Source organism: Xiphophorus hellerii, chromosome 17, assembly GCF_003331165.1.
Source record: "Xiphophorus hellerii strain 12219 chromosome 17, Xiphophorus_hellerii-4.1, whole genome shotgun sequence".
Classification (NCBI taxonomy): domain Eukaryota; kingdom Metazoa; phylum Chordata; class Actinopteri; order Cyprinodontiformes; family Poeciliidae; genus Xiphophorus; species Xiphophorus hellerii.
The window spans coordinates 20,449,307-20,472,177 of NC_045688.1; the positions used below are offsets into that span (position 1 = coordinate 20,449,307).

The window sequence follows — 22,871 nt, forward strand, 5'->3', positions numbered from 1 at the left end:
AGTGGCCAGTCTAATGTAGGATGGCATGGTGCTTGATTCACTGGCCATCTTCTCGTAATGTTCTGGTTTGCTTTAGCTAAGAACTGGCTTGAACACTGCTTCCTCATGGACCCCTTTCTTCATCAGTAGTACTGTGTTGCAGTTCAGAACTTACTTTACAAAATCTCGGGCGTTGAATCTCAGCTTGATCACCGTGGCTTTAGGCCGATCTTGAGATTTAATCCAAACTCTCTGCCCTGTTTTTAATGACACTTTGAGCTGCAACTTCCCCTTTCCTTCTCTGGGCAAAAAGGAGAAGTGTCTTCCCCTCCCTGCTTTCTGTGAGAGGAACGGAGTTCCTCTGCACAGGAAGATCTGCTCTTCTAGCAGCTGTTGCGTATTCTTACACTGAGTCCAAGAGGTACTCCTCACCTCTCTTTCCTGTTAGCCCCACTGGCTCTGCTACATCCTTGGAGACTGAACCCCAGGGGACTGTGCTCTTGATGAACAAACCTTCCATCTGGTGCTACCAACTCTCCGTCTAACGGGTGAATTGAGTTTCCTAAATCTGCTGGGATTTACCCTGTCCAGAACTGAAGTAAACTCTGTTTAAAGCTGGTGTCGAGAAAAACTCGCCTGGTTCCTAACAACCTCTATCCAGATGCCTCACCATTCTTCCCCCTGTGAATTAACCAGACTGAACAGCCTGCAGTCAACTAGTTTCACAGAAAACACCTGTTAACGGTCACTCTTTCTCTTTATTACAACTTGCACTTGTTACTGAACCAGGTTGGTTTTAGTGACTCAGGTGAGTCCCAAGGATGTTGTTTTACATATAGTTTTGGGCTTAAAGCAACCTATAAAACATTTTCTACTTTTTCTTCTCCAGAATCAAACATCATAGGTATTTTATGACCATCAAAGAACTTTGAGGTGACTCATTAATTGAATGTACACAACATCTTTTAGATTTTCTTTATGCTAAATATTTTATTAAAGCCTATCTGTCCCTAATGCTGACACTGAGAACTAAAAAGGGAACCTTTGAGAGAGACGGACGGAGTATGACTTTTCGAACCCCAGAACTGGCCTGACGATGAAGAAGGTGTTGCAGCAGGAGGAGGAGGTTGATTGACAAAGGCAGGGATCTCTGTTGGTCTGATGAGCTTTCGTCTCTGAATGGATGGTGAGGTCACACAGGACTTGGGTGCTGGCAAGAAGAGTACTGACTTAGAGCGGCAGGTCTTGGGTATTAGGATGACTTTCTCATGTGTGTAGCGTGCCTCAGCTTCTTGTCTTGCAGCTCTGAAGCTCCCTTCACCTTGTCTCATGATCTTTCTGGTCCTTTGAGATGTAGATACGCTGACCTCATGGAAGGAAGGCACCAGTTCTTCTTCTTTGCCTTTGTTCTTTGTCTTTGTCTTTGCCTTTATCTTTATCTTTGTCTTTGGGGTCTGAACCCAGCTGACGAGAAAAGTGCGATTTGAAGCCACATGTTGTGGGCCTGACGGGTTGGTCCCCATGCGCTGGACAGTCTTCGGCTCTGTGGTCCCGGCTCTTCTTCAGCTGCAGAGTTCTTTGTCCGTCTCAATCTTGGCTCGATGCTACCTGGAGGATCCAATCAAAGGTTCCTCTTTTGCACTCACCCTATGTAGGGTTTATCCACCCTTTTGGTGCGTTTGCATTGGCTAGCACTGTTGCTGTGCTTGTTTCATTGGCTGACTGCTTGGACAGATGATCTCATATCCATCTTTGTCTCAGAGACATTATGTCCTAATGTCTGTTCCAATGACCCAGGGTTGCTCAACGGTCCTCCTATGTCTGTTGCCTGCACAACCTTTTCTTTGAAAAGTTTAAGTTGTTCAACAATCTGTTTCCAAATAAGGCAATGATCATCTCTGCTCTCCTGTTAGTTCTCCTTTTTCCCTTAACCTTTCACCTACCATCTACCTCCAACACATCAGTGATCTTTAATTGCAGTTACACCTTTTACTCTGTGACAGGGTTCTATTATGACTTTGTCAAACATAAATGACTGGTCAAGGCCGGAGATCACATTATTGACATTTATTAAGCGTTTCTTCAGGTGAACAAAGGTGGCAGGTGCAAAATATATACAAAGGACGTCCAAGGCAGGTTAAAATCAGACAAACAGCAGTACATTCATTGTCAGAGTCCATCACCTTCAGTGTGACTTCTCAGGAGTCTAGCCACAGACTGCCTCCCTGTGGAGCAGAGCCCTGCTTTTAAAGCCACAGGCTCTGTCCACAGGAAGTCCAAACAAGCAAACTAAGTCATCATGTGACTCCCTTCCATCACGCCACAATCTGGAAACAACCATGCTTGAAAATAGCACCGGGAAAATGTTTAAAGCTGAAAACAGGTTTGGATGAAGTAGTAGAAGTAGAGAAGTTACTACTCATAAGTGCTGCTGTGATACGAAAGAAATCTGTTTATTTTGAACTGGATAATGTGTATTCTGTTCTGGGATTTCTCCGGTTGTTGTTTTTTTTTGGATGGTTGATATCTGAACGAGTCAGTGGAGTTCCAGAAGCAGGAGGGTCCCGCCGCCATCTTTGTGATTCGGACTGAAGCTTGGAAAGACGAAGAGACTGGTCCTGCTGGAACTGGATATTTTGCTTGGACAACAGATAAGCTTATTGAACAAGAAAGGGGGCCCCCAATCCTTTAATTTTTTTATTCCACAAACTATTTGTTCATGAACATTTTCAAAACTGACAACTTATGTGCACATTGACGGAACTGACTGACTGAACTGTTATATTGAAGCACTAACTGGAATATGTCATTTCTTTGTTGAAATGAGCTTTAAAGCGACTATTTAGAAAACCTACCCTCAATTTTCTGAATATTAATTTGATATTTTTTATAAGGGTGGACAATTTAAGTTTTATACCTTAATTTTATTAAGGTAATTTGTGTTACCTGAATTCTTTTTTGTGGGGAAAGAAAAATAAACTTGAGGTGTTAAAACTTATATGCTTATTATCCTCCTGTGTGACCCTAGAACAAAAGTAACTTTCCTACTGAATTTATTGCTAATTAAATTAAGTAGTGGTTACATAAGTATTTTACTTTGAATCTTATCCAATTACTCAAAATGTTTAGACTTCATTCTTTAAAACTTTCTTGTTTTGAAGTAAGGATTAATCTCATCTGGTTTTATAAAACTGCAGGCTAGAAACTTACTTCCTCTTTTTCCATGAAACCTGCTCTTCCTGTCTCATGACTCTCTCTGTCTGACTTTGATGATTAGATAGAAGAAAGAAGTAGAATTAAAGCAAAGTTTGCAAGAGACAAAAACAACACACACACACACACACACAACCAGATTGATTTTATTGAAGTTTAAGTCTACTATTGGGCCTAGATGTCACTTGTGTGATTAATCTTAAAGATAACTTTATGAATTGTTACTGTTAAACAAAAATCTCCAGCATGGGGAAGTGGGATGATCTCGGGTTTTGTTGACAATTTCTAAACAGAACCACATAAGCGCATTTTGCATTCCACAGACTATGTTTGGACTGTTTCACTTTCCTGTTTAGTGATGCTCCCACAGCCATTTTTGTTTCTCCACTTAAGGCTGACCATCAGCGCCTTCTTTTGCGTGGTGGCCAAACTATAATGTGGAAAGAATATATAAACAAACGCTCTTAGTTGATTGATTGGAACTCATTTTAATCTAATCCCATTAATTGACAGTTAATCCTAAATTGATTGCTTGCATCCCTACCTGGTATAAATAGCAAATGATCCAATCAATTACATACACTGGCAATGCTGCATCACTGTGGTGCAAAAGAAACAGAGACCTATTTGAAAAGCTTTATAAGCCTCCAGGAAGATGTTCAGGAAACATAAAGGTTCATACCTCACTGTGGTGTGGCCATGATCTCCTGATTTCTCATGCCAGGCACTCCTGCCCAGTGCACTATCACATCCAATCCAAATCATGTGCTCCAAATGCACATTTGGAAGCTGAACATTTGGTCTGACTGTCATGAAAATAATCTTCTCGTCGCTGCATAAAAACACATTGTTTGATATTATCAGAACACACAAACCTCCCCCAATCTCGTGGGAGCACTAAAGGTCAAGCATGGATCAAGGATGGAGCATGCGAAAATGCATATCCCTGTTGTGATTCTATAAGCCCATTAGAATTGTGATAATTAATTTCATTTACCTTATTTTTCGGACTATAAAGCGCACCATACCAAAAGCCGCATCTACAAAGTTAAAAAAAACAAAAAGCAACTGGAAATGTACATATACACTGCCTGGCCAAAAAAAAAGTCGCCACCAAAAAATGATCACACTCTCTAATATTTTGTTGGACTGCCTTTAGCTTTGATTACAGCCCACATTCGCTGTGGCATTGTTTCAATAAGCTTCTGCAGTGTCACAAGATTGATTTCCATCCAGTGTTGCATTAATCTTTCACCAAGATCTTGTATTGATGATGGGAGAGTCTGACCACTGCGCAAAGCCTTCTCCAGCACATCCCAAAGATTCTCAATGAGGTTAAGGTCTGGACTCTGTGGTGGCCAATCCATGTGTGAAAAAGATGTCTCATGCTCCCTGAACCACTCTTTCACAATGTGAGCCCGATGAATCCTGGCATTGTCATCTTGGAATATGCCCGTTCCATTTGGGAAGACAAAATCCATTGATGGAATAACCTGGTCATTCAGTATATTCAGGTAGTCAGCTGACCTCATTCTTTGGGCACACAATGTTGCTGAACCTAGACCTGACCAACTGCAGCAACCCCAGATCATAGCACTGCCCCCACAGGCTTGTACAGTAGGCACTAGGCATGATGGGTGCATCACTTCACCTGCCTCTCTTCTTACCCTGATGCGCCCATCACTCTGGAACAGGGTAAATCTGGACTCATCAGACCACATGACCCTCTTCCATTCCTCCAGAGTCCAATCTTTATGCTCCCTAGCAAACTGAAGCCTTTTTTTCTGGTTAGCCTTACTGATTAGAGGTTTTCTTACGGCTACACAGCTGTTCAATCCCAACCCCTTGAGTTCCCTTCGCATTGTGTGTGTGGAAATGCTTTTGCGTTCACAATTAAACATACTCCTGAGTTCTGCTGTTGTTTTTCTTCGATTTGATTTGACCAAACGTTTAAGTAATCGCCGATCACGATCATTCAGGATTTTTTTCCGACCACATTTCTTCCGGGAAGACGATGGTTCCCCACCATCCTTCCAGTTTTGAATGATGCGTTGGACAGTTCTTAACCCAATTCTAGTAGTTTCTGCAATCTTCTTAGATGTTTTCTCTGCTTGATGCATGCCAATGATTTGACCCTTCTTAAACAGACTAACGTCTTTTCCACGACCACAGGATGTGTCTTTTGCCATGGTTGTTTAAGAAATGAGGAGTTACTCATTGCATCAGCTGGGGTTAAATAACTTGTTGCCAGCTGAAAGATAATCACCTATGCAGTACTTATCCTATAGGAGGCTTGTACCTATTTGCTTAGTTAAATCCAGGTGGCGACTTTTTTTTTGGCCAGGCAGTGTATAAGCCGCACTTATAGGCGGCTTTTACACTGCCTGTGGCCGTTGTGGTAAACTGAGAGCGGTGGTTTTCCACAAGGACGCAGTAGAGGGCTGAGGAGTCATTCTGGAACCCACTTGAATCTAAATTCAACTAGAATTGAATTTAGATTCAACGAGGCTGAAATGAGGAAGTTCTGAATGCGTCCTTGCTGATACTTGCAAGGTGTACGTGATAAAGTCCCTTGTGAATGTATGTAAGGTGTTGTGTCCATGTGTGTGCATGGGAAACTCACTGTAAATGCTTTAAAAATGAGGTTGTATTAAAATGTGAATGCCATTGTATTCTCTGGTGTCACAGGAGTATTGATGAATGGGTCTCCGAAGACTCGTTCCCTTCCACTGTGTCTCCAGGGTCTCTGCTCATCAGCTTGTTTCTGGGTACCTGTGCAATGCTGGTCAAGGAAACAGGAATCACTGTGTTTGGAGTGTGTCTGCTCTATGATGCTCTGGTGCTGTGCCGCAAGCCTCTCACACAGTAAGCATAAAGTCCTTTTTTTGTTGTTAAGCCCAAGCAGCACAAGGGCTGTGAAGGCCTGTTTTATCCGTACTATTATTCTTCTGTCAAATAAATTAACTTTTTGGACGCTTGAACATATACAAAAATGCCCTGAATTGGTTGGATGCATCAGTCATTTGTAGAAATGACTGATTTTAGGGAATTCGAAAAAGTTGCAGCAGGAACAGCTTAACAGCTCCCCAGGCAAATTGCAAAATACCTTCTACCTTGGCCTAACTTTTTCATACAAGCATGAAACGGGACACATTTGTAAAACTCCTCAAAACCTTCAGAAAACTCTCTTGCACCCATTTAGTCCAAACAGAAGTCGGCCATCTTAGATTGGCTGACTTTTGGCCATTTATAGCCTCCACATTTGACTGAACTTCTCCGAGATTTTAATGCCAAGCTGGTCAATCAGCTTGGCATATGATCAGTTTGCTCATAAGATAATGGGGATCTAAATTTATCAAATTAATGAGGTTTTGAGCATGTTAAAGGGGTGTGACCTCAAAATCTTGCCATAAAAATAAAAATGTTATCTAGTACACCAAAACTCATTGAGATGCCGAACCGTCAGAGGTTAATCCGTCATTAGGGCTGGGCCATATCATTCATAATAATACCAGTAAAAATATGTATATTGTGATATGCTAATTTCTTTGTGTAAATACGTACACTGGCTCCCCCTGACATCTGATTGGCCCCATCTGATTGACCCCCCCCCCACCCCACCCCCCCCTTCCCAAATGACTGACATGTAACACCAGGTTTATTCCTATACAGTATTTGGAATCATTCTAACCCACTAATATGCAAAGAAGAAAAAGAATAATAAATATATGAAAAGAAAATGTATAAAACTATATATAAGGCCATGTGATAATATATATAAATAGATTTATATCAGGCGTGGACCCAGCCTGCAGTATTCTCGTACTCATAAAAGCAAGCCGTCCTGTTCTGCTGGATGTTCCTCTTGTGCTGCGCTGCGGTGCAGCTCTAAGGTTAAAGCACACTTCATACCAGGTGATGGTAAAACACCAATAATTTATTTGCTGATCCTCCACAAAAAAGACAGAAAAACAACTGAAGAAAGGAGAGGGGAGCGAAAATGTTTGTAGTTTGGAGCAGCTGTTGTGCTACATTTTTTCGTTGTCCATCATATGATAAGTTAATTGCATTTTATTTCCATTATGTAGTCATCAACTTTTTCTCTGCAGTAAGAACGTTTTTGAAATCAGTTAACATTTCATCAATTGAAGTGATCAGAATACAGCAAGACTCTGATTGTTACCTCATCCCGCACTCACCCCCCTCTGCAGGAGAAAAATCCTACAGAAGTGGATCAGCTGTGCTTTACACTCCAAAGTTGTTCTCTGTGCGTAAAGTTGAAACTGTCTGTGCACCTAATGGTTGGATGCGCGTTATCACAGTCTGGATAAAAAACAGCAGACACTCTCTGTACTTATCAAAAGGAGGGTGAGGAGGGAATCCGACAGATTAATTCAGTTAAGTTTTTATTGGTTTTGTTTTTAGACCACCATTAGCGCAGTGTAACTACATGTTGTATATTTGGCCTTTGTCATCTGATGTGTGATTAACTGGAGAGTAACGGTGGAGATGCGTGCGCATTTACTGCGCTTGTTAGAGTCTAATGGACATCTGCACTCTCATTTCTTTCCTTCCTCAACAGTCAGCTGCTGCTCCTCTATTTAAACTACAATATGTAGATCAACACAACTTGATCGCGCTTTTTCTTTAGGCTTTCTTCATGTACTGCAGGCTAAATGCGCCAGAAGCCCAAGACCCATCAGGCAAATAGTTCTGGTAATCCCGGAGCAGATTTCAGGTCGGATCTAAATTCTAGCGAAAAATGCATCTTTTAATTTGATAAACCATTTGAAGACTAAGCAATCTGTGTTGCTCCATTTGTGATTTGTTAAAACAATCAGAGAAGAGCCAACCTGTTCTAAATAATACACATTTGTCTTCAAAAGTTCTTGTGTGAAATATCAACTTGTTTAATTGGTGATGGTATCAGCAAGCTTAGACTGTAGACTTAGATTAGCAGAAGAAAGACTAGATCTTGATTGTCTTAATATGAATATGTGAACTGTTAACCGAATAGGTTTAAATATTCAGCAAAATTATTCAAAAACAGACTGTTGTAATCAATTTACTCTACATAGGCACACACAGGTGTATATACACACACATACATGTGTGTACCAGAGGTTGCATTAACGGAATATTTTCCATATTTGACCTGTTATTTCTTTAAATGACCGGAAAATGTAAAGCCCGTCCATCATTTCGCAGGTTATAATTAACACCCTTGACTGGTGCACATGGGCAGACAAGTATAGTAAAGTGTAGACTTTACACAGGCAACTAAAATCAATTAATAAATAAAATCCTTTCTGAATATCATCTCATGGACACTGAACTAAATGCTTCTTTCTGACCCAGAGCTGACAGCGTGTTGAAGAGTTATGGACCGGACGCTTTGGAGCGTCTGGTTCAGAAGTGCATTCCAAACCTTTGGTTGAAATGGTGCCTTTCATTCCGGTCTCCATTACATACAGAACAGAGAAAACTAAAGAGAATGCAACGTTGAGCTAATCCATTTATAGTCTAAACAGGAGCCGGCAGTTTATCTTGAGGAAATAAATAAAGGTGCATCAGTTAGCTATGCGCAGTCCGCTGCACAACCAATGCGGAGGCGACTCCGACCCTGCGAAGAATTAAACTTAACTCACTCTGCGACAGTCTATCACTCAACAAAATGAGTCTTCAGGTGCACGTTACCCTCCTGCGCCCAGAAGAAGAGCGGCTCTCAGGAGGAGCATGGCAGATGTAACATCTGTCCGTTTTGGGGAAGCGAAACCACGCAAAAAGATCCTGGTAAAAGCGCATGATCATTTATTAGAAGTTATTGGGGCGACAGTCAGTGGTTTGTGTCACTACGGAGAAAAGGTTAGATGAGTTCATCTGCAGATCCCATTGTGTGATGAATATTAACTAAACCGCATAAAATGCAGTTAAATAGCCTATGTTAACATGATTATAATTTGACTGGTAAAAATAGTACATGACTGATTTTTTTAATGTTGTTGGTCGAAATGACTGATAACAAAAGTCTATCGCTTTGTTCTCTAGAAAAAAGAACCTAAAAACCCTCTGTTTCCTGTAGACGCTGCCAAACCCTGCAGCTCTACTATCCGAGTCTCCAAGTCCCTCAGAGATCTGGTTATGTCTCTAGTGACATTGCGAGTGAACTGTTGACACAACTGCTTAATTTGACATTTACCATAATCCCACCACTGTTGGACAGAAGAAAAATCTGATTTAGATTGTTTATGACTGACCCAGAAATATTCAAAAGCTGTTCTGAAAGCTCTATCGTTTAAAAGAGCTGTATTAAAATCCTAGTAGACACTCTGTATACGAACATTTTTAATAAACAGAGCAACAAACCAGACAGTGATCAGAAAAACTAACAGGAATTATTTGACAATTCTTAAATATATTCAAATGATGTTTAAATGCATATATACGATTCAATCTTGCCAAGAATAAAAGATTATCTTTAGAATGACTCCATGTATACTGTCTCTGATTCCTGTTGAACGCTCTCCACACATCCGAAAGGTCAGAGGTCGCAGTCAGCTGCCTGAGCCTCCGAGAGGATTCAGCCTAAGGCTCTAAGTGGTTCCTATCAAGTAAGGGATTTTCAGTGCAATTAAAATCTCCACATAAAAACAAATAATCATTATCACTACAATCATTTACAGTGTCCTCTAAAATATTCAATAAAAACATTCTATCCACCCCTTAAGTTGGAGCATACACATTAAGAAAAACTAAATTCACATTTTCATATATGGCTTTAACTTTCAATAAATTACCTTCGATTATTTCCTCTGCTTCACAAAAAATAGGCAAAACATTTATAAAAAAGCCAATCACCACACCACCACTACAGTTGGACTTGTGACTAAAAACAACCTCCCCTCCACATTCCTTCTTCCAATCACTCTCATCAGCAGTGCTGTGTGTTTCTTGAATTAACATTATATCAATTTTCTATAAAGCTATAAATCTAAAAAAATCAGCCCTTTCACTTCATCTCTGGCACAATTTAAATTTAATGTGCCTATTTTAAAATCACACATAGAAATGAAGAAACAAAAGAAAAGACACGGAGAAACATAAAATATTTCTCTAAATATCCTCATCTTCATCAGCAGTAATTGCTTGGGCTCTGACTTTCAAAATCAGTTTCTTTAAGCGATAAATTTCTTGATCTGTTAACACATCATCAACAAAATGTCTAGTTTTCTTTGTTAAAACCAAAGAGGGTTCAACAAACATTTTTAAATCTGGAAAATATTCTTCTACTTTAATCAGCCTAAGTCCTTTAGTTTTTTGTAAAAACTTCTTAATTTCAGCAGGAGGATACAGATTCTGCTAATCCTGGTTTAAAGGCAGGTTACTATCAGACTCCAAACTGCTCTCTGCTGCTTTGTTTGCTCTCTTAGCTCTGAGAGCTTTAGTGCTGCTGTTAGCAGGTCCAGAACTTTTCCTTTTCTGGGACAGTTTCAACAACTCCTCATCAAGCATGCTGCCATCCTCACAAAAGCTTTCACAAAAAACTTCATCAGTTCTTTTTTCCCCTGAATCTGCATCAAAACTACTCACAGATTGATCATGTTTCATCTCACTATCAGTGATATCAACTTCATTAGAACAATCACAATCTATAAAGGATTGCACTTCAGGCTGTTCCTCTGCAGCTACAACAGAAGGATCACCAGGAACCCCGGAACCAGCAACATCAAGACCCACACTGACTACCGTCAAACCACCAGTGGCCGCGTAGCCCGCATCGGCACCGCGTGGCCCTCTCCGGCAGCACGGTGTGGCCCTCTCCGGCAGCACGGTGTGGCCCTCTCCGGCGGCACAGTGTGGCCCTCTCCGGTGGCACTGTCACCATCACCAGCATTCACCAACTGTGTATTCTAAAGCTTTTCTGGACACGATCGAATTATATGACCTTCTGCAACCAAAACATTTCATGTTCTCTGAAGAGGCAAAAACCATATAATTAAAACCATCTACTTTGAAATTAAAGGACAGGTCTAGCTCATTAGCTGTGTCCTTAAGGATCATAAATACCTGCCTTCTATGACACACCGCGTTTAAAAAGCACATATTTACAACCTAAAGAAACCATCTTTATGGGTGAAACTAGCTGTCCATAGCGTGACAACTCCTTAACAAGGAGATCATTTTTAATAAACGGGGGTGCATTTGAGATGATAATCTTTTTAGCTGGAGTAACCAGCGGGAGATCCGGTGTGAAAGTGTCATGAATGATGACGCCCCTTTCAACCAAATCATTCACTTTAGATGTACTATCAAGAAAGATTACAATCGCACCATTCATATGGGAAACAGATTTCACACCATCACAACCTACCGCTCCTCCAACAGCTAAGGCTGCCTCCTCTACTGAACAATTCACTGTTGGTATGAGTTTGACAGCATGCCGACGTGTCAACTTTTCAAACTCCGCACCGCCCTCCACAACGGGCATGATGCCAAAACACCAAACCAAACTGGTAGCAAAAAACTACCGGACCAGTCTGAGATTAGGGAGAGAACATCCCTCAAACTTTCAAAATAATTGTTGCCAAGATCATCAAATCACCTGCCTGGAGATGTTAACAAAGGCTGTTCATTTACATTACTTTGCAATAATCCCAGCCCCAGCACTGACTGTAAACTGGTATGACTGGGAAGGTGTGCAGACAAAAGTTGGCTTTTGCTTGCACATCTCCAGACAAAAGTGAGCTCACTTAATTAGAAATATATATTTTTAGTGATAAGCTTTTGTCCCATTTTTCAATAACGTTTAGCTCCTGTCTTGTTGTTTGTGAATCCTGAACTTTAGCCTAAATACAGACTGGAGTGACTGTTTCGTGGCACTGGAATTCACTTAGAAGAGCTGGTCCAAGTGGATAGAGAGTTTTCGTAGCACATTTTTTACATCGAGAAACTCACAGTAAATATAATCCTCTTAAAGCAGAGGTGTCTTACTCCAGTCCTCAAGGGCCACTGTCCTGCAACATTTAGATGTGACTCTGCTGCACCACACCTGAATAGAATAATTAGATCATTAAGGCTCTGGAGAACTGATCTACACAAGGAGGAGGTAATTAAGCCATTTCATTCCAGTGTTTTGTACCTGTGGCACATCTAAAAACTGCAGGACAGTGGCCCTTGAGGACTGGAGTTTGACACCTGTGACTTAAAGCAGTAAGAAATGGAGTAACACTTCTGTATTGGGACGCCCCAAACTAACCGCCCACAACCCTCCTTACTGGCCAGTAATAACTGACGAACAAACACACACATTACTGCATAAACATTCACCAAAGTCTACAGAAAACACACACACAATCAATTAAATAAACATAATGATATGATAATAATTAGTAAGAGAAATAAATAAATTGAAAAGGGTTGGAGTGTCTCTACTCGACTTCCACATTCTGAGTATAGTCAAGAAACTTAGTATGCCTCAGAGGCATAATTTACCTTTGAGGAAAAATCTCAGCTTTAAATTGTAGAGTACCTACTAGACTCAGTAAATGTGATGGAGTAGAATTAACTGACGGACCAGAAGATTTTGCTGTTTCAAAACTTTGGACAGACCTGAAACACCAAAAATGGCTGACAATGGGTTAGGAACAATAAGCCAAGCTTATTTTGGCAAAAATATCAAACCAGTAAGTCGTCAGCTTTGTAAATGACCAAATCATATGCACATGTTTGGTCATAGATATGCTGCATCTACCACAAGCCTCACTGACAGGGTGGAACATTCGGTCTAGTCTGGCATAGGTATATGAATACTACATATAACCTTGCATTGGATCATTCTCACAGTTGACATTTGGATCTTTTTTGTGCCCACAAAAAAGTCCATACTGATTTGCCAAATTAGAAAACAAAAGTTCAAATACAGATCAACTAGTTGCCAAAAAAATCAAAGTCACCTATCTAAGACTACTTTGGCTTTTAATAGGATAACCTGTTTTTGCTCCACAGTCACCTTTTGAGTTCTAGACTCAAGGACTTCCCCCACTTCTGCACTCCCTTCATTAAACGGGCTTGCCTTATCTCTGGCTATGTGAGTATTATTTTATAGTGATATTTCGTTTACTATTTTTGCATGTCTTAATCACTTTATGAGTACTGTTTGAACACATGATCGTCTTTTGGTGTTTTACTTCAATAAAAATCAGTTAATTTATATAGTTCCGATTAACAAAGTTAATGTTAACTTATTTTACATACAGATCCAGTTAATATCCAGATATTGTCTAACTTCAGTTCAAATCAGTCAAATTAATTCAATCTCAATTATTTTACTCTTTCCTCCATTAAGACTCTGAAGACCATTATTCTTTGTCCAGAGGTTTAATGATGTAGAAAGTGTGAAACTGAAATGAAGTATAACAAACAATACAATTACAACATGTACAATTGTAATCTTCCATGTACACTGTCTCTATAGTGCAACATAAACTACATTACTTTAGATGCAAGAAAAACCATGACTGCACTCTAAACATGTTGCTTCAACAATCTGAGAAAGTTAGAGAATAAAGTTATCTCATGTTGCAAAGAACTGGAAATACGTAAAGAATAAACGATATAAATACAGATAAAACCAGAAAAGATGAAGGACGGAGGCAGATGCATGTGGATTACTGTCAATCGTCAAGCAACATGTATACATCCATAAACGTCCTGTCACTGTTGGACTATTCACAAAATCACTTTTAGGTGGTGCTAAAGATACACTTGCAACAACTCTAATGGCATAATCATATAGTTACAATCAGATTACAGTATGTATAATCTAATGTCAACTAGTAAAACATTACTTTTCTAGGGAGCTGGAGGAGGGAGTCTGACTTTCCAGCAATCCCTTTCCCTGAGTAAGCAAATGACGAATGTGGAAAGTAATTTCCTTGTAACTGGAAGACCCAGTATGACGCACCCTTTACTGTAAATATCTTATCCCTAAGCAGTCATGTGACTACTGGAGGATTCTGGGTTGCAAAAACGTAATTTTCAAAGTCTCTTTGTACTTGGGCAGCAAATGTGACCACTAACCTAATTTTGAAAACTTTTTTTGTTACCAAAAGTCATTTGGCAATCCTATTCCTCAGACATGGTCTATTTCACTTAGAGCTTTGGTTTGTCAAATATCACATCAATATTAGGAGGGCATCAAACTCCAAATTGTGAAATAATAATAATAATAATAATTTAATCTGGCATATTCTTCACAAAAAGACAAATACTAATCATCTACTTGGTTTAGTTTATTCAATTACTTTATATATATATATATATATATATATATATATATATATATATATATATATATATAATTTTAAATCAGTTAAGTATGAAAAATAAACATAGAACTGTTCAGAGAATTAATTTCCAAATACAGAATAATATGAATGAAAATGGCATGTACAGTAGTGGAGCCCATACAATTGCAGGAACTATACGCATTCAACCCCAATCCCAATGCCAGTCTTATCTGTTTTGTCTGTTTATAAATGCCCTAAGAACAGCTGTACTACTAATTTTGTACAATAAATCAAATCTATCTAATCTATTTATCTAAGGAGGGTTTGTAAAAAGCAAATCCTCATTCCACTCAACCAATGCTTCCAAGCATTGAACCTAGGTCAACCACGTTGAGGACCATAGCATCATGACTTTCATTTTAATGGAGTAGACAGACGCATGGTGAGCGTGCTCCGGCCTTACTCTTACTTCTCTAAGCTCTTCAATCCTCATACTCTTCAGGCTATGCTCGCCCTGTAAGTGATCCCTGAAAAATATAATGGGAAGGATATAATTCTCCTTCCCATTCTTTCCATTCAAGCTGACAAGGTAGATTCAAATTGCCGTCTAAAGCACAGAAGGCTGCCAAAAAGGAGAACGCTAATGCACATACTTTTCAGACGTCTGAAGATTTCTGGGTTAAGATATCCTTTTTTCATTATTTTAAATGTAATATTATGTCCTGAGAAAATATATCATTGTTTTTTTATGAACTCTAACCCATGACATTTCATTCTGTGTAAGGAATCTACATGATCTATGGGTTTCACTTTCTGAAAGTGATAGAAAATGTTGAACCTTTTGAAAATATTCACATTTATTAAGATGTATTTGTATATTCTAAATTGATCTTAGTTGTTTAATGATGCAGTCAAGTTCAGTTCTTATTCATATCTGTTAACCTTGCAGGCTAAGTGAATTGTAACCACGTCTCAGTATGTTTCTAGAATAAGCATAGTGTTTTCACTGATTAGAAGAAGAAAGAACTTTGAAGTTTTTGCTCAGCCGATCATTGGGAAGGTCTGATCAAGCTGCTTATATATTGCAGTGTGCCACTATCTGTTTATCAAAAGCATAGCTGCTGCTGCGAAAAAAGACATGTTTGAAAAATGTCTCTTTTTTTCAAATAATCATGTTGTCCTGTTCTGTCTCATTTAACTATTGCCATTGATCTAGAAAAATATCTATTGGGTGGCAAGAAGGGAGCAAGGATTTTTCAGGGGTGGCAGCATACATACATACATATATATATATATATATATATATATATAACAAGTAAATCAAGTACATTAAGTCCAATGTTAGGTCTATGTACACTAAATGTGAGAATGAGACATTGTATATATATATATATTTATAATGTCTCATTCACACATGTGTATATATACTGTAGATGAGCAGAAATCTGTCACAAAAATATTAGTAGCGCCATAATTTTTTTTATCAGATATATCTATTAAATACGGCTTAAAATAAAGCTGAGAAAACTGATGTTTGCTGCATGAATTCTGCCTGAAACAAACCTATAAACAGTTTGGTTTCTGTTAGTTCTGTCAAGATGCAAGAAAGGGCTATTGGGAAATTGTTTTATTTTAAATATGCTGTAGAAGCCGTAGTTTGATGACTGTTATTATCGCCACATTTTACGAACAAAGGAGGAAATTAGTTCAGTTTTTGTCACTTGTTTAACTTTTAGGAATTGCAGCCGCTGCAGTGCGCCACAATAAAGGTACAATAAAGCTGATAAACAGGTGAAGAACAGAACTAGATAAAACCATTTATATTATGCTTTTTCTCGCTCTGTATATCTGCTATATCCTACACACACACACACACGCACGCACACACCCCCCCCCCACACACACACAAACACTGACCTGTTGCCATGACAACCGACGGACAACAGCTCAACGAGCAGATAGAGCGGAAATACGTTCAAGCCTATCAGGGGAATCAACATTAAAACAAACATTTCCCACATAAAAAAAAAGTACGCAAAAACACCGAAACAGATCATTCAGTCTGTTACATTATGTTGTCAGGCTTAATGTCTATATTGCGATTATTAATAAATTTGCCTGAACACAGCGGTGGTTAATTAACTGATTTAAACACCTGCTCTACTGATGACTTGGTGTGCGGGTTGTCCTATTTTAGTGCTAACGGAGCTAAAACACACCGAACTGCCCATGTTAAGGTTATCAAAGTCAATAGCAGGCTAGCAACAGGTAGGCTAGCATAACTGACTCTCTGCTCACTTTCTCAATATCTTCTTTAAATTAAAACTTTTTCCCCACCTGTTAAATCTGAAACCCATTAACCTTGTTATCTATGGCTGTCATAGGGTTGAATTAACCGCTAAATATTGCGTCCTTTTTTCAGATTCTTTGCATGGCTGTGGTATTTTCCTGACCACCGATATTCCTGACTCAATGGACAGCAATGGCGCATGTGTTTCGCACGATAAGTCATGTAATGTCCAGTCATACATATCCATCCATTTATATCAATGCTGCTGCCTCGCGCTCTGTCCTTCTCTCGCACTTCTCGCTACTTAGCAGTAGGTGTCAGGTTACATTGTGTTGCATTCAATGTTATCGGAAAAAGGAGTTTCATGCTCCAGCTGGGGTGGCAACAGGGGTGGTAAGGCTCTCAGCTGGGGTGGCAACTGCCACCCCAGTAGATCCGCCCATGACTATTGCTCTTAGTTTTTTTTAATGCACATCGCTATACTGTATGTAATTGCCAGACCTTGGGATTGTTTTTAAAATGCTATCTGTCCTTCAGGTGGTGACAATAATGTCAGTTCGGCTGTGGCTCATGGGAGGATCCATGCCTCTTTTTTCAGAACAGGACAACCCTGCCTCCTTTTCACCTCATCTGCTTACCAGGTTAATCCACACTCTCACAAACTATAATAAAATAACTTGACTGCATTCAGATCTGATGAGAAAAGATGGAAGGGTGACTTTTTCTTTTTAATTCATTTGGTTTTATACAATGCATGACCCCTTAAAAAACATGGCTCTTTATCTAAAACAGACAGAGCAACTGGTCCCTCTACCGCCCTGTACCCTCCACCTCTTAGCATGTCAGACTGTTTTTACAAACATTTCTGAAAGAATGGGTCGCTCTCAGGAGCTCAGTGAATTTCAGCGTGGATCTGTGATAAGATGCCACCTGTGCAACAAATCCAGTCGTGAAATTTCCTCACTCCTAAATATTCCACAGTCAACTGTCAGCTGTATTATGAGAAGATGGAAGTGTTTGGGAACGACAGCAACTCAGCCACAAAGTGGTAGGCCACGTAAATTGTATTGGTCAAAAGTCGAAGGAACTGATTGTCGACTGTACGAGGTGTAAACCAGACATTCAGCCCATCATTATAAATCGGGAGAGGGTGGAGATGGTGCCAAATTTCAAGTTCCTGGGCACCTACAACATGAGGGTTCTGAGAAAGAACCACCTGAGAACTGAGCTCTTGGTGTCCTTCTATCCCTGCTCTGTGGAGTTGGTGTTGAGTCATGGCATCTCACCGTGGTTCTCCAGCTGCACTGCAACAGAGAGGAAGCAGCTCCAGAGGGTCATACACACTGCCCAGAGACTGATTGGCTGCCCTCTTTCATCTCTGGAGGAGATGCACAGGACCCGCTGCCTCCAGAGAGCCCGCAGCATCATCAAGGACCCCTCACACCCTAGCCACCACCTCTACAAACTCCTGCCCTCAGGGAGGCGTTTCAGGGCAATAAAGTCAAGGACAAACAGATTAAAAACAGTTTCTACCCAAGAGCTGTTGTTCCTCTGAACACAGCAAATCCATCTAAAAAATTGTTTATTTTTTCTTAACATCCCAGTTGTTTGTGTGTTTCTGCTATATGTTTTATTTTTATTTTATTTATTGAAATATACTTATTTTATTTATTTGACTTGCCTTTGAGAGTTACTTTTCAAAGTTGCGTTTTTTTTCTTGCACAATGACAATAAAAGGAATTTTGATTCTGTTTTAAATTAGTGTATGTGAGTAGATGTATTTAACCAGGGGAATCTAATTGTAAATGAAAACTCCAGTTCATATACTAATTGATTTGAATTGTTCACTTGTTGGGTAATAAACTTTTTTTCATTTCTTCTTAAACATCTCATTTGTCTCTTAGCTGTGTGTCCTCTTCACCAAATAATTCACTCTATGCCCTCTACTGACAGGTTTCTTACCTACTCATACCTGCTGTCCTTTAATGCCTGGCTGCTGCTGGCTCCCGTTGTGCTGTGCTATGACTGGCAGGTGGGCAGCATTCCCCTTGTGGAATCTCTGGGTGATGTGCGCAACGCGGCCACCATACTGCTGGCTGCAGTGATGATTGCTCTCTGCTTGCACTGCCTCTTCTCACTAAAGGTAAGAGCCAGATTGTAACATGTGGTTGACAAGCGGTGTCTTAGTCCAACTTTCTTGTTACTTTACTTGTTACTTTACCAACGAGTAGTCGTTCCCAACTGTAGTTTGTCTAGAAGCTCTGGTTCATTTGGGGAGGTATGAATGCAAACTCTAATGCAGACCAAAAAAGCAAACTCTGGTACATCTAAAAACCTCGGTCTCGGTTGGGTTGAAGTGAACTCTGACGAGGTTTGAATACATGTGAACACCAAGCGGACCGGCGACCGCTCCAAAAGTAGGAAGCGGACTATTGAGCAAGGCATTCTGGTCAATATATTACTCTGCCAGATAGCGGAGGCGTTGTATTGGTTTCCATGGCAACGAGTTTGCATGTAGAGTAAAGGCGACACAGAGAGTGAGGAAAAGCAGACTATAAGAGGGTTAAAGTTGTTTTACACCGGTGTTAATTTACTTTGTTGGGGTGCACTGCTGCCGCTGTAATTTTTAAGCTTTCATTAAACGACAAAAACTGGACTAATCTGCTTGTTTGTTTGTAGAACTTGGCATACGAGTCATGGTTTAAATTATAGCAAACTGATGTCAACAGCGATACAATTATGTAAAATTAATTTACTAACCAACATAAAAGAAAAATTTTCTTAGCCCTCTTTTTTATCTTGACAGAACTGACAGAAACTAAACTGTAGATTTATTTCCACAAATGGAATACATATTTTACATATCAAAGGTAAGGTAAGATCATTTTATTTATATAGCACATTTTCAGCAACAGCAATTCAAAGTTCTTTACATAAATTAGAAGGAAATACAAATAAAACAATAAACCAAAGGAAAGAGCAAAAAGAAAAAACAAACAAAAAAAAGTATGTTAGTTCTCCATGTTTGGTAAGATTTGTGAGGCACAAAACTAAATGTTGGTTCTCCATGTTTGATTCTATAAAGTAGACGGTGCTAAATGTTGATGAGTAGTTTTTCTAGATAAGCTAATAGTAGTTTCTCTGGATTCTAAGTTAGTTCTACTTCCTGTTCTGGGTTGAGTGAAGTATATAAACTAAATGTTCCTGTTCTGGGTTGAGTGAAGTATATAAACTAAATGTTCCTGTTCTGGGTTGAGTGAAGTATATAAACTAAATGTTCCTGTTCTGGGTTGAGTGAAGTATATAAACTAAATGTTCCTGTTCTGGGTTGCTAGACAGGCTAAGAATGGGTACACCAGGAGTTTCTCAGTTTAATCTAATAGGAGTTCCTCTGAATCTTACTCGGCGAGATAGATTTTATTACAGACTCAGAGTCCAGATTACATACAAAAGAAAGCAAAGACAATGTTACTGTTCTAACTAATAGGTTTGATTCCTGTTCTACGTAGGTTGATGAAGTATGTAAACTAATAAGCTGTGAACTTTTTATTCTAAAAGACTTCATTCCTGTTCTGGGTTGAGTGAAAATATAAACTAGATGCTCCTGTTGTAAGTATAAGTATTCCATAATTTATAAGCTAGAAGGAATTTCTATTGATAGACTAATAGCAGTTTCCCTGGATAATAATCTAAAAAGTATAAAGCTAAATATTGGTCTGAAGTAATGAGCATTTCACAATTTCTAAAAGTAATAATAAACTAGACAGAAAGTCAGGACAAGAAATGACGCATCAGGAGAAAGAAGCACAAATAGCAACATTCAAATAATACAAAGACATGAGCCGGTGTTCTGTCAGTGCTGCCTCGTCAGATTTTCCTACTGTAGCGCGGATAGATATCTAAGTCTATCTGTCAGTGCTACGTGTTCAAAACTGCTACCGTCATGTTTACAAACAGAAAACTATAGCGGGTTGTGTTAATGTTAAATATATTAAATAACATTATTTGAGTGACTGAAGTGGAAGCTTAGGAGTTATGCTTAGCTTAGCATTGGAACAATTTATATACATGACGAAACCACAAGATCACTTCCTTCATCTGAATATCCTACCCGTTTAAAATGAAAAGCTATGGATGTATGACCTAATCCTTTTACTAGAATATCCTACCTTTTAAAAAATATTTTAAATACAGAGGTGTTTGTAAGAATAAAACACTATCAGACAGGGGAAACACGTTTTTATTGGAATTAAATTAGACACAGATCACTGCAGATCTTTTTTGTGCATTAATATGTTGTATGTCTGTTATTAGATGCACCACAGCCACAATGTCTCCACCGAACTGCGGAGGTCACTGAAATGATGGGATATGATTAATATATACTAATATTACACTGCTTTTACACAGCTTCAATCCCATATAATATTGCAACAAACATCTATTTAGCAAAGTTTAATAATAAAAAAAGAGTGTAATTAAACTAAAATATTTTTAAAATATAGGTACAAAATAGCCCACAAAACAGTATTTTGTTCTGATTAACCGCCAAACATTGACTTGTTTATATTGGTAATAACTTTGCAGATGGCAAACTAAAGCCATTTACAAGCTGCCTGTCATGAGAACTAAAACCATGAAGTAATACAGCAGCTTAATGAAAGCCAGGTATAAAATAAATTAAATAAAGCTTACCTTAATCTTTGACAAAATAAAACACATGAAACGAAACTTCCACAGGTAGGACGTATTTATAAGAAATCTGCTGAGTAAGCAGTATGTGATGTAGCACCGATGTGCTCATGCGCATTACCACAAGGTAGGACAGATTTACGGGTAGCACAGATAAACAGAACACCTGCAAAAATTGGTACAAGCATGCTATATATTTATACAGTATGTAGTACACTTAAAATTAGTATACTTAAAATGTACTTACAAATGTAAGTATGTTTGAAATATACTAAAGTATTTTTTTCACTAGGATTCAGTTAAAAACTATTAATTTCCTGTCCAGTATCCTCAAAGTATTATGGAGATCTGAAAAAACAACAACATGTGTCCACATGAGGGATTATCCATGGTGGAAGAAATACATGTTACAAAAGGACTCTTTGCTCTGGGTTGATCAAGAGTAACAAGTCACTGTCTCCAGACTTTGCTGAAGAGGGTGTGCAACATGGACATGGTCTTCCAAGTGACCAGTTGAGGTTGAGACTTGAATGTTGCCAATCAGGTATTTTCTGCACTGGCAAGATCCTCTTCAGTTGGAAAGCAGAAACAAAGCAAAAGTTTGAATGGTGCGCTACATGAATGTCTTATAAAGTCAGCATTCGTTTAAATGTTTGTTTCACCCTTGTTGTCTTGCACACATGACTCAATCAGTCATCACAGTAGCTACGACACTGACAGGTTTCTATATTATCAACAAAGCCTGAAAATGCTTTTTAAAAATACAGTTAAATACATCTGGCATTGTTTACTACTGTAAAATCAAACGCTAACCACCTCTAATTTGCCTTGGCAAGACTGTCTGAGTCTTTAGGTCCAAGCTTAAGATCGGTTCAACAGTGTAACCATACAGACATGACTCAGGAGGCTAGAACTTCAACCAGGGCACGTTGTCATTTCTGATTGAAAATTCAAAAGTTCTTAAACAGGTGTTTGCTGTTGACCGACATGATCTCTGCAACTGGACTAAAAACACAAACAAAAAACATCAAATGAAGACATGTTTTTCCAAGGAATTTTCTATCTTCATCCTTCCATCTTCCCTTATTTGTCAGGATCTGTGTTTTCTGTGTTCATTTAGAGTTTTTTGTGTCCTTGCGTCTCTTCGTTGTCCTGTCCTCCCCTTGATTGTTCCCAGGTGTGTCTCGTCTCTGTGATTACCCTCCCGTGTATTTAACTCCACCTGTGTTCTTTGTTCCTTGTCGGGTCCTCGTCTAATGTGCGTTCGTGTTGTTCCGTGTCCATTCCTTTTTACGGTTGCTACCGGTGTCGAGCCCTGGTTTCCGCTCGGCCGTGCTGCCCGTTATTTTGGACTGTGTTATTCTGGACATTCTTTATTAAATTCATTATTCATCATTCCTGGGTCCGCT

The 22,871-nt window shown here is 39.1% G+C and overlaps 1 protein-coding gene across 5 annotated transcripts in view; it reads left to right on the plus strand.

The window, feature by feature from the left end:
• The window catches only part of tmtc1 (transmembrane O-mannosyltransferase targeting cadherins 1), a 102,616-nt gene that overhangs the window by 35,741 nt on the left and 44,004 nt on the right, over positions 1–22,871 (plus strand). For 4 of the 5 annotated variants that reach the window (XM_032590085.1, XM_032590084.1, XM_032590083.1 and 1 more), the window contains 4 exons: positions 5,881–6,057; positions 13,198–13,279; positions 17,308–17,411; positions 18,724–18,913. In XM_032590085.1, the coding sequence (XP_032445976.1) occupies positions 5,881–6,057; positions 13,198–13,279; positions 17,308–17,411; positions 18,724–18,913 (553 nt within the window). The remainder of the gene's footprint in view (positions 1–5,880; positions 6,058–13,197; positions 13,280–17,307; positions 17,412–18,723; positions 18,914–22,871) is intronic. The other variant, XM_032590087.1, reaches the window with a different exon arrangement.